A 12,437-nucleotide genomic window follows, 5' to 3' on the forward strand; every position below is an offset into this window, starting at 1 on the left:
GTCCCCCCCGCCCCGCGATGTCCCGAAGCACAGCCGGGGGTCGGTGCTGTACAGCCTTTATTGGTCCCCGGGACCCCCCCGGCCCCCCCTGTCCCGGGGGGGGGGCGTTTGCATAGCGAGAACGGGGGGGGTGGGGAAGGGGAGTGTGATGATGTCACGGAGGGGTTGGTGATGTCACCGGCTTGGTGTGACGTCACCACCGGATTGAAACCGGGCACAGCCCCCCCCCTCCCCTCCCCCTCGGTTGTCGCTGCAGCTGTGACATCGCCGCCCTCACACATTCAGTGACGTCACAGGTGTGACGTCACCATTCGAGTGATGCCACAGCCGTGACGTCACGCCCCATCCCCTTCCCCGAGTGACATCAGAGCAGCGCCCCTCCCGTGACATCGGTGCCGTGACGTCATAACCTCTTTGACGTCAACGCCGGGGGCCAGAACCGGGAGCAAACGGGAGACCGGGAGGGGAGACAGGGGCATCACCCTGGGAGGGGGGGGATTGTCCGGGTCGATGACATCACACCGGGGGGGGTTTCCGGGTCGGTGACGTCACACGGGGGGGGGGTGTGTCACAGTATTAACCCTTGGCGTACGCGGGGAGGGGCCGGGGGGGGCTGCGACCCCCGCATGCCTGGGGGTCCCGGGGTTCCCCCCTATTTACAGCCGGGGCTTTGGGGGGGTGCTCGGGTAAAGCTCAGCGCCCGGGGGGTCCCGCGGCGCTCCGGGGGTCCCCGGGGGTCGCACCGGGCCCCACCACCACAATGGGCACCGGGGGCCCCCCCGGGGCCGCCCCCCCGCGCTCGTGCTCCTGCACCGGGCTGAGCGCTTTGGGGGGACCCCGCGCCCCCCGCTCGGGCTCCTCCGGTGCCGGGGGCGGCGGCTCCGCCCCGGGGGGGCCCCCGAGCAGCAGCGGCAGCTCCTGCCGGCCCAGGCGGCGGGCGGGGGGCGCGGGGGGCGGCGGCTCGGCCGGGCCCTCCCCGTCCCACTCGGCCAAGCTCTGCAGCGGCGGCTCGGCCGGGAAGTCCTTGCGGGGCGGCTCCAGCCCCAGCTTGCGGGGCGGCCCCGGTGCCGCCTTGTCGGGGAGCCCGCGGCGGGCGAGGCGCGGAGACTCGGCGGCCTTGGGGTGCAGCTTGGCGGGGAAGGCGGGCGGGGAGGCGGCGGGCGGCGACGGGGTGTGGGCGAGCGGCGAGAGCGGGATGCTGCCGGCCGAGCGGCACCGAGCCGCCCGGTACTGCCGCTGCAGCTTCGGCGACAGCCCCTGCAGCGAGCTCGGCCGCAGGTGCGGCCCCGCCGGCGACGGCGGAGCGCTGGAACCCGGCGAGCTGCTGGGCGGGGAGGCCCCTGCGCGGAACCGGGGTGAGCGTGGGGGGGGGGTAGAACGGGACCGGGCAGCGGTTCTGAAACCCCCCCGGCCGGTTCTCCCGGTGCGGCCCCGCCCCCTCCCCCCGTAGCCCCGCCCCCTCGTACCGGGGTCGCGCGCCCGCGCGTGCGTGGGGGAGGCGGGCAGCGAGTCGGAGGAGGAGAGCGAGCGGCTCAGTGACGTCAGCGAGCGGCTCGTGTGCAGCAGCGAGGCCTGGCGGGCGAGGTGCCGGAACAGCGCGCTGCGCCGCCTAGCGGGCGGGAGGACCGTCACGCCCCGCCGCGCCCCGCGCCCCGAAATCCCCGAAGCTCCCCCCCGGTGTCGCCGTGCCCACCTCTCGTGGCCGCTCCCGGTGCCCCCCCGCCGGTTCCTCCGGGCCATCTTGGCGCGGGCGCTGCGGCGCCGCGCGGGGCCCAGGCGGATGGAGGTGTTCTCCAGCGGTGTCGTTGTCACCAGCACCTTGGTCCCGCTCTGGGTGACAGCGGGTCACGGGCACGGCCACCCCCCCACCCCAACCCCCCCCCGCGGTGGCCACCCCCTCACCAGGGCTCATGGCCCTGACCCCTCTGTGACCCCTGACCCCGCTGTGACCTCCCCAAAACCCCCCCAGCCCTCTCCCCGCTGTCCCCACCTTGAGGATGAGCTCCACGACCTCGGTGTGCACCAGCCCGTGCACCGGCTCCCCGTTCACGTGCGTGATCAGATCCCCGGCGCACAGCCCGGCCTCCTGCGCGGGGCCCCCCTCCTCCACGTGCTGCCCCCCAAAAACGGGGTCACCCTCGGTGAACTGCCTGGGACACCCCGGACCCCTCCCGTGTCCCCCCCCCATATCCCCCAAAAACGGGGTCACCCTCGGTGCCCTGCCCGGGTGACACCCGGGACCCCCCTCCTCATATTCCCAAAAACGGGGTCACCCTCGGTGCGCTGCCTGGGACACCCCGGATCCCACCCGTGTCCCCCCCCATATCTCCCAAAAACGGGGTCACCCTCGGTGCGCTGCCCAGGTGACACCCAGGACCCCTCCCCAATATTCCCCAAAAACGGGGTCACCCTCGGTGCGCTGCCCAGGTGACACCCCGGACCCCTCCCCAGTATTCCCCAAAAACGGGGTCACCCTCGGTGCACCTGGATTTCCACACCCCAGACCCCCCAAATGTCCCCCAGCCGTCCTGCCGTGTCACCCCCCAAATGTCCCCAAGTCCCCCTTGTCCCCGTGTCCCCCCCAAGTCCCCAAGCCCCCCTTGTCCCCGTGTCCCCAAATGTCCCCAAGCCCCCCTTGTCCCCGTGTCCCCCCCTTGTCCCCGTGTCCCCAAATGTCCCCAAGCCCCCCCTTGTCCCCATGTCCCCCCCAAGTCCCCAAGCCCCCCTTGTCCCCGTGTCCCCCCCCATGTCCCCAAGCCCCCCGTGTCCCCGTGTCCCCCCCATGTCCCCAAGCCCCCCTTGTCCCCAAATGTCCCCAAGCCCGCCGTGTCCCACCTTGTCCCCATGTCACCTCCATGTCCCCGTGTCCCCAAATATCCCAAAGCCCGCCCGTGTCCCCGTGTCCCCCCATGTCCCCAAGCCCGCCCGTGTCCCCGTGTCCCCAAACCCGCCCGTGTCCCCGTGTCCCCCCATGTCCCCAAGCCCCCCTTGTCTCCGTGTCGCCCCACGTCCCCGTGTCCCCAAATGTCCCCAAGCCCGCCCGTGTCCCCCCGTGTCCCTGTTCCTGCCGAGTCCCGGGTTCTCCCACCCGCCCCAAAATCCCCGATCTCCGTGTCCCCCCCGTGTCACCCCCGCGTGTCCCCGCGTGTCCCTGACCCAGACGACGTGGTGCACGCTGTACACGTCGCTGTCGCCCAGGTAGACGCGGATGGCGCGGAGGGTGAACCCGAATTTCTTGCCGGGGCGGGGGATGGCGATGGGCGAGCGGGGAGGGGCGGCCACGGCCGGGGCGAGTTCCCGGCCCGGCGACGAGTCGCGAGACGAGGGGTCCGACGACAGCGACCGCGGCGACATCGGGCTGCCCAGGGGGGACGAGCCGGGCGCCTCCCCTGCGCCCCCAGACCCCGCTGACCGCCACCCAAAAACCCCCCACGGGACACCCCCAGACCCCGCTGTCACCCCCCGGGGACAACCCACCCGTGGGATTTGGGGTCCCGCCACCCACATAAACCCCCCACGGGACACCCCCAGACCCCGCTGTCACCCCCCGGGGGACAACCCACCCGTGGGATTGGGGGTCCCACCACCCACAAAAACCCCCCACGGGACACCCCCAGACCCCGCTGTCACCCCCCGGGGGACAACCCACCCGTGGGATTTGGGGTCCCGCCACCCACAAAACCCCCCACGGGACACCCCCAGACCCCGCTGTCACCCCCCGGGGGACAACCCACCCGTGGGACTGGGGGTCCCACCACCCACAAAACCCCCCACGGGACACCCCCAGACCCCGCTGTCACCCCCCGGGGGACACCCCACCCGTGGGATTTGGGGTCCCGCCACCCACCCACAAAAACCCCCCACGGGACACCCCCAGACCCCGCTGTCACCCCCCGGGGACACCCCACCCGTGGGACTGGGGGTCCCACCACCCACAAAAGCCCCCACGGGACACCCCCAGACCCCGCTGTCACCCTCCGGGGACACCCCACCCGTGGGACTGGGGGTCCCACCACCCACAAAACCCCCCACGGGAGACCCCCAGACCCCGCTGTCACCCCCCGGGGACACCCCACCCGTGGGACTGGGGGTCCCACCACCCACAAAACCCCCCACGGGAGACCCCCAGACCCCGCTGTCACCCCCCGGGGAACACCCCACCCGTGGGATTTGGGGTCCCACCACCCACAAAAATCCCCACGGGACACCCCCAACCCTCAAAAGGAACTTCTGTCACCCACCCCTGGGACCAGGGACACCCCACCCGTGGGACTGGGGGTCCCGCCACCCACAAAACCCCCCACGGGACACCCCCAGACCCCGCTGTCACCCCCCGGGGACCAGGGACACCCCACCCGTGGGACTGGGGGTCCCACCACCCACAAAAACCCCCCACGGGACACCCCCAGACCCCGCTGTCACCCCCCGGGGACCAGGGACACCCCACCCGTGGGATTTGGGGTACCACCACCCACAAAAACCCCCCACGGGACACCCCCAGACCCCGCTGTCACCCCGCGGGGACAACCCACCCGTGGGATTGGGGGTCCCGCCACCCACAAAACCCCCCACGGGACACCCCCAGACCCCGCTGTCACCCCCCGGGGACAACCCACCCGTGGGATTGGGGGTCCCACCACCCACAAAACCCCCCACGGGACACCCCCAACCCTCAAAAGGAACTTCTGTCACCCACCCCCGGGACCAGGGACACCCCACCCGTGGGACTGGGGGTCCCACCACGCACGCAGACCCCCGTGAGAGACCCCAAACCCACGGGATCGGGGGTCCCAACACCCACAGACACCCCGGAGCCCCCCAAACTCCCCCTCCCGTGGGGACCCAGAGGGTGAAGGGATCCCTGAGTGCTCGGGGTCCTTTGCGGAGGGTCCTGTAGGGGGGGTCCCGGGAGGATTTGGGGTTCCCGGGAGGATTTGGGGTCCCTGAGAGGATTTGGGATCTCTGAGAGGATTTGGGATCTCTGAGAGGATTTGGGTTCCCCGGGAGGATTTGGGGTTCCCGAGAGGATCTGGGATCCCCCGGATGATTTGGGGTCCCTGGGAGAAGATCTCTGTGAACAGGGGGTGGTGTCCCAGGAGGATTTGGGGTTCTTGAGAGGATTTGGGGTCCCTGGGAGGATTTGGGATCACTGAGAGGATTTGGGATCCCCGAGAAGATTTGGGATTCCTGAGAGGATTTGGGATCCCTGAGAGGATTTGGGATCCCTGACAGGGTTTGGGATCCCCAAGAGGATTTGGGGTTCCCGGGAGGATTTGGGATCACTGAGAGGATTTGGGGTCCCCGGGATGATTTGGGGTTCCTGAGAGGATTTGGGATCCCTGAGAAGATTTGGGATTCCTGAGAGGATTTGGGATCCCTGACAGGGTTTGGGATCCCCAAGAGGATTTGGGGTTCCCGGGAGGATTTGGGGTCCCGAGAGGATTTGGGGTCCCCGGGATGATTTGGGATTCCTGAGAGGATTTGGGATTCCTGACAGGGTTTGGGATCCCCAAGAGGATTTGGGGTTCCCGGGAGGATTTGGGGTCCCTGGGAGAAGATCCCTGTGAACAGGGTGGGGGGTCTCGGGAGGATTTGGGATCCCAGAGAGGATTTGGGATCCCCGGGATGATTTGGGGTCCCTGAGAGGATTTGGGGTTGCTGAGAGGATTTGGGATCCCTGGCAGAATTTGGGATCTCTGAGAGGATTTGGGATTCCTGAGAGGATTTGGGGTTCCCGGGATGATTTGGGGTCCCTGGGAGGATTTGGGATCCCTGAAAGGATTTGGGATTCCTGAGAGGATTTGGGGTCCCCGGGATGATTTGGGGTCCCTGGGAGAAGATCTCTGTGAACAGGGGGTGGTGTCCCAGGAGGATTTGGGGTTCTCGAGAGGATTTGGGGTCCCTGGGAGGATTTGGGATCCCTGAGAGGATTTGAGGTCCCTGAGAGGATTTGGGATCTCTGGGAGGATTTGGGATCCCTGAGAGGGTTTGGGATCCCCGAGAAGATTTGGGATTCCTGAGAGGATTTGGGATCCCTGACAGGGTTTGGGATGCCCAAGAGGATTTGGGGTTCCCGGGAGGATTTGGGGTCCCTGGGAGAAGATCCCTGTGAACAGGGTGGGGGGTCTCGGGAGGATTTGGGATCCCAGAGAGGATTTGGGACACCCGGGATGATTTGGGGTCCCGAGAGGATTTGGGATCCCTGAGAGGATTTGGGGTCCCTGGCAGAATTTGGGATCTCTGAGAGGATTTGGGGTTCCCGGGATGATTTGGGGTCCCCGGCAGGATTTGGGATCCCTTAGAAGATTTGCGATCCCCGGGAGTATTTGGGGTCCCTGAGAGGATTTGGGATCCCTGGCAGAATTTGGGATCTCTGAGAGGATTTGGGGTCCCCGGGATGATTTGGGGAGGCTCCCGGGGGGGTGTCACCCACCGCTGGGGATGATGACGGACAGCGCGGTGGCCGACGCCGACTTGGTGACCTTGCCGGGGGCTCGGGGGCTGCGCTTGTCGCCGCCTCCCTCGGGCGGGGCCACCCCCGGGTGCCGCGGCCGCCGCAGCCCCAGCTCGGCGCGGGCGGGGGGCGCCTCCCCGGGCCTGGGGGCTGCGGAGGGACGCCGGTTGACACGGGCCGCCCGCCGCACCGAGACCCCTCCCCACCTTCCCCGGCACTCACCCGGCTCCTCTCCGCCTCCATCCGGGGGCCCCTCGCGCCCCCCGTTCCGCGCCCGCTCCTCGCCGGGACGCGCCGGTTCCAGCAGAGCCGAGAAGCGGCGGCGGGCGCCGGGCGGGGGGCTGCCCTCCCCCTCGGGGGGCGCCCCCTCCCCTGCCGAGCGCTGCTTCCTGCGGGGACGCGGCGGGAGGGGGGCGGGGGGTGAGCGCTGCACCCCCCGGGACCCCCCCCCGGGACCCCCCGGAGCCCCCCCAGGTGCGCACAGCTCAGGTGACGCCGTCCTCCAGCCGCGCTCGCGTCTCCCCTCGTCCCGCGGGCGCCCCTTGGGCTTGGGCTCCTGCGAGAGCTGCTCCAGGCTGCTGTACACCTGCGGGGGCGCACCTGGTCACTGCCCGGGCACCTGGGAGCACCTGGGGCACACCTGGGCACACCTGGGGCACCTGGGGCACACCTGGGCGCTGCCGGGGGCACACCTGGGGCACCTGGGGCACACCTGGGGCACCTGGGAGCACCTGGGGGCACCTGGGAGCACCTGGGCACACCTGGGTGCACCTGGGAGCACCTGGGCACTGCCGGGGGCACCTGGGGCACACCTGGGTGCACCTGGGCACACCTGGGAGCACCTGGGAGCACCGGGGGCACCTGGGCACACCTGGGCACTGCCGGGGCACCTGGGCACACCTGGGCACACCTGGGGCACACCTGGGCGCACCTGGGGCACTGCCGGGGCACCTGGGGCACACCTGAGGCACACCTGGGCACACCTGGGTGCACCTGGGCACACCTGGGCACACCTGGGCACACCTGGGCACTGCCGGGGCACCTGGGGCACACCTGAGGCACACCTGGGCACACCTGGGTGCACCTGGGCACACCTGGGCACACCTGGGCACTGCCCGGGCACCTGGGCACACCTGGGCACACCTGGGCACTGCCGGGGCACCTAGGGCACCTGGGCACACCTGGGCACTGCCGGGGCACCTGGGAGCACCTGGGAGCACCTGGGCACACCTGGACTCACCCACCACCACACCAGAGTCCCACAGGACCATCCCAGCTTCCACATCCCCTAATTCCCATCTCCCCTGCCCCACACCTGTCCCCTCACACCTGTCCTCTCTCACACCTGTCCCCCTCACACCTGTCCACCTCTGTCCCCTCACACCTGTCCCCCCACACCTGTCCTCTCACACCTGTCCTCTCACACCTGTCCCCTCACACCTGTCCCCTCACACCTGTCCCCCTCATCCCTGTCCCCACACCTGTCCCCTCACACCTGTCCCCTCACACCTGTCCCTCTCACACCTGTCCCCTCACACCTGTCCCCTCTCACACCTGTCCCCTCACACCTGTCCCCTCTCACACCTGTCCCCTCACACCTGTCCCCTCACACCTGTCCTCTCACACCTGTCCCCTCACACCTGTCCCCTCACACCTGTCCCCTCACACCTGTCCCCTCACACCTGTCCCCCCTCACACCTGTCCCCTCTCACACCTGTCCCCTCACACCTGTCCCCCCTCACACCTGTCCCCTCACACCTGTCCCCTCACACCTGTCCCCTCTCACACCTGTCCCCTCACACCTGTCCCCTCACACCTGTCCCCCCGTGCCACGCCCACCTTGCTGAAGCGCGGCGAGCAGGACGAGAACTGCCGGATCTCCACGGGCTCGTCCTCCGTCGTGTCCTCATCCTCGTACGACGTCACCTGGGGGTACCTGTCCGACCGTGCTGGGGACAGGTGTGAGGGGACAGGTGAGAGGGGACAGGTGTGAGGGGACAGGTGTGAGGGGACAGGTGTGAGGGGGACAGGTGTGAGGGGACAGGTGTGAGGGGACAGGTGTGAGGGGACAGGTGTGAGAGGGGACAGGTGTGAGGGGACAGGTGTGAGGGGACAGGTGTGAGAGGGGACAGGTGTGAGGGGACAGGTGTGAGAGGGACAGGTGTGAGGGGACAGGTGTGAGGGGACAGGTGTGAGAGGGGACAGGTGTGAGGGGACAGGTGTGAGGGGACAGGTGTGGGGGGACAGGTGTGAGGGGGGACAGGTGTGAGGGGGGACAGGTGTGAGGGGACAGGTGTGAGGGGACAGGTGTGAGAGGGGACAGGTGTGAGGGGACAGGTGTGAGGGGACAGGTGTGAGAGGGACAGGTGTGAGGGGACAGGTGTGAGGGCGGACAGGTGTGAAGGGACAGGTGTGAGGGGGGACAGGTGTGAGGGGGGACAGGTGTGAGGGGGGGACAGGTGTGAATGGGACAGGTGTGAGGGGACAGGTGTGGGGGGACAGGTGTGAGAGGGGACAGGTGTGAGGGGACAGGGGTGTGAGAAGGGGGACAGGTGAGTGGGGGACAGGTGTGAGGGGGACAGGTGTGAGGGGGGACAGGTGTGAGAGGTGACAGGTGTGTGAGGAGACAGGTGTGAGGGGACAGGTGTGAGGAGACAGGTGTGAGGGGGACAGGTGGGGGGGGACAGGTGTGAGGGGGGACAGGTGAGAGGACAGGTGTGGGGGACAGGTGAGGGGGGACAGGTGTGGGGGGGACAGGTGTGAGGGGGAACAGGTGAGAGGGGACAGGTGAGAGGGGACAGGTGAGCATGGGACAGGTGTGGGGGACAGGTGAGCACGGGACAGGTGAGAGGGGACAGGTGTGGGGGGACAGGTGAGAGGGGACAGGTGTGAGGGGAGAGGTGTGAGAGGGGACAGGTGAGAGGGGACAGGTGTGGTGAGAGGGGACAGGTGAGAGGTGACAGGTGAGAGGGGACAGGTGTGGGGGGACAGGTGTGAGTGAGCGGACAGGTGTGAGGGGACAGGTGTGAGGGGGGAACAGGTGTGGGGGGGACAGGTGTGAGGGGACAGGTGTTAGGGGGACAGGTGTGAGGGGACAGGTGTGAGGGGGACAGGTGTGAGGGGACAGGTGAGAGGGGACAGGTGTGAGGGGACAGGTGTGAGGTGGGACAGGTGTGAGTGGGACAGGTGTGAGTGGGACAGGTGTGAGTGGGACAGGTGAGGGGGGACAGGTGTGGGGGACAGGTGTGGGGAGACAGGTGTGGGGGGACAGGTGTGAGAGGGGACAGGTGTGAGGGGGGACAGGTGTGAGTGGGGACAGGTGTGATGGGACAGGTGTGAGGGGGGACAGGTGTGAGGGGACAGGTGTGATGGGACAGGTGTGAGAGGGGACAGGGGGCAGATTTTGGGGGGTCCCGAGACAGGTTTTGGGGGAATCTTGGGGCGGTTTTGGGGGGTCCCAGGGCTGATTTTGGGGGGTCCTGGAGCAGATTTTGGGGGCGATCTCAGGGTAGGGTTTGGGGATTCCAGGTCAGATTTTGGGGGGTCCTGGGGCAGGTTTTGGGGTGTCCTGGAGATGATTTTGGGGGGATCCCGGCGCAGATTTTGGGGGGGTCCCAAGGCAGGTTTTGGGGGGGATCTTGGGCCAGTTTTGGGGGGTCCCTAGGCAGATTTTGGGGGTAGTCCCGGGGCAGGTTTTGGGGGGTCCTGGGGCAGATTTTGGGGGGATCCCAGGGTAGGTTTTGGGAGGATCTTGGGGCGGCTGTGGGAGGGTCCTGTTGCAGGTTTTGGGGGGATCTTGGGGCAGGTTTTGGGGGTCCCAGGGCAGGTTTTGGGGTGTCCCTGGGGCAGGTTTTGGGGTGTCCCTGGGGCAGGTTTTGGGGGAATCTTGGGGCAGATTTTGGGGGGTCCTGGGGCAGGTTATGGGGGGATCTCAGGGCAGGTTTTGGGGGGATCTTGGGGCAGGTTTTGAGGGGTCCTGTTGCAGGTTTTGGGGTGTCCTGGGCAGGTTTTGGGGTGTCCCTGGGGCAGGTTTTGGGGGAATCTTGGGGCAGATTTTGGGGGGTCCTGGGGCAGGTTATGGGGGGATCTCAGGGCAGGTTTAGGGGGGATCTTGGGGCAGGTTTTGAGGGGTCCTGTTGCAGGTTTTGGGGGTGTCCTGGGCAGGTTTTGGGGTGTCCTGGGGCAGGTTTTGGGGGAATCTTGGGGCGGTTTTGGGGGGATCTCAGGGCAGATTTTGGGGTGTCCCAGGGCAGGTTTTGGGGCGTCCCTCACTGTCGAAGTAGCTCGTGTCCTCCTCGGACTCCAGGTGCGGCACGAACTCGGCTTTCTGCCGCAGCAGCCCCGTCCAGTCCAGCGCGGCGAAGAAGCCGTGGGCCTTCACCTCCTGCGCGCCCCCTGCGCCCCAGCACCGGCTCAGGGGGGCCCGGGGGGTCCCGGGGGGTCCCTGGGGGGGGTCCCGGGTGGGGAGGGGTCTCACCTGCCCCGAGGCGCCGCAGAGGGTCCGGCTGCAGCAGGCAGGAGATGAGGTGCTGAGCGTCCGGGGGCAGCGCCTCGTCCCCCTCGGGCCACAGGATCTCGTCTGGCACAGGGGAGGGGACACAGGACAGGTGAGCACAGACACCTGGGGGCACCTGTGCTGTCCCCGTGTGCTCGTGGGGGTGAGGGGACACAGGGGACACAGGACAGGTGAGCACAGACACCTGGGGGCACCTGTGCTGTCCCTGTGTGCTCGTGGGGGTGAGGGGACACAGGACAGGTGAGCACAGACACCTGGGGTCACCTGTGCTGTCCCCGTGTGCTCGTGGGGATCAGGGAACACAGGGGACACAGGACAGGTGAGCACAGACACCTGGGGGCACCTGTGCTGTCCCTGTGTGCTCGTGGGGGTGAGGGGACACAGGGGACACAGAGGGGACACAGAGGGGACACAGGACAGGTGAGCACAGACTGCACACCTGGGGGCACCTGTGCTGTCCCTGTGTGCTCGTGGGGGGTCAGGGGACACAGGACAGGTGAGCACAGACACCTGGGGGCACCTGTGCTGTCCCCGTGTGCTCATGGGGGTGAGGGGACACAGGACAGGTGAGCACAGACACCTGGGGGCACCTGTGCTGTCCCCGTGTGCTCATGGGGGTGAGGGGACACACAGGGGACACACAGGGGACAGGTGAGCAGAAATTGCACACCTGGGGTCACCTGTGCTGTCCCCGTGTGCTCGTGGGGGGTCAGGGGACACAGGACAGGTGAGCACAGACACCTGGGTCACCTGTGCTGTCCCCGTGTGCTCGTGGGGGGTCAGGGGACACAGAGGGGACACAGGACAGGTGAGCACAGACACCTGGGGGCACCTGTGCTGACCCTGTGTGCTCGTGGGGGTGAGGGGACACAGGGGACACAGGACAGGTGAGCACAGACACCTGGGGGCACCTGTGCTGTCCCCGTGAGCTCGTGGGGGTGAGGGGACACAGGACAGGTGAGCACAGACACCTGGGGGCACCTGTGCTGTCCCCGTGAGCTCGTGGGGGGTCAGGGGACACAGGACTGGTGAGCACAGACACCTGGGGTCACCTGTGCTGTCCCTGTGTGCTCGTGGGGGTGAGGGGACATAGGGGACACAGAGGGGACACAGGACAGGTGAGCACAGACTGCACACCTGGGGGCACCTGTGCTGTCCCTGTGTGCTCGTGGGGGTGAGGGGACACAGGACAGGTGAGCTGAGACACCTGGGGGCACCTGTGCTGTCCCCGTGTCCACATGCCAACCTGGCCTGTGTGTCCCTGTGTCACCCCGTGTCCCTGTGTCACCCTGTGTCACCCCACGTCCCCGTGTCCCCATGTCACCCCATGTCCCTGTGTCACCCCATGTCCCCATGTCACCCTGTGTCCCCATGTCCCCGTGTCCCCATGTCACGCCATGTCCCGGTGTCACCCTGTGTCCCTGTGTCACCCTGTGTCCCCGTGTCACCCTGTGTCCCCATGTCCCC

The 12,437-nt window shown here is 68.0% G+C and overlaps 1 protein-coding gene across 1 annotated transcript; it reads right to left on the bottom strand.

Annotated features, from left to right (window-relative positions):
* Window positions 1-39: 39 nt before the first annotated feature.
* On the bottom strand, window positions 40-12,431 carry MAST1 (microtubule associated serine/threonine kinase 1). Its single transcript, XM_056509954.1, has 12 exons — window positions 12,419-12,431; window positions 10,932-11,033; window positions 10,727-10,849; window positions 8,294-8,403; window positions 6,937-7,040; window positions 6,677-6,843; window positions 6,434-6,604; window positions 3,157-3,389; window positions 1,991-2,113; window positions 1,694-1,830; window positions 1,467-1,609; window positions 40-1,340 (listed from the first exon to the last, which is right to left on the bottom strand). The coding sequence occupies exons 1-12, from the start codon at window positions 12,429-12,431 to the stop codon at window positions 694-696; spliced, it is 2,073 nt and encodes a 690-aa protein (XP_056365929.1). The 3' UTR covers window positions 40-693.
* Between the last annotated feature and the right edge of the window lie 6 nt (window positions 12,432-12,437).

This window comes from Oenanthe melanoleuca, chromosome 25 (assembly GCF_029582105.1).
Source record: "Oenanthe melanoleuca isolate GR-GAL-2019-014 chromosome 25, OMel1.0, whole genome shotgun sequence".
Lineage (NCBI taxonomy): Eukaryota > Metazoa > Chordata > Aves > Passeriformes > Muscicapidae > Oenanthe > Oenanthe melanoleuca.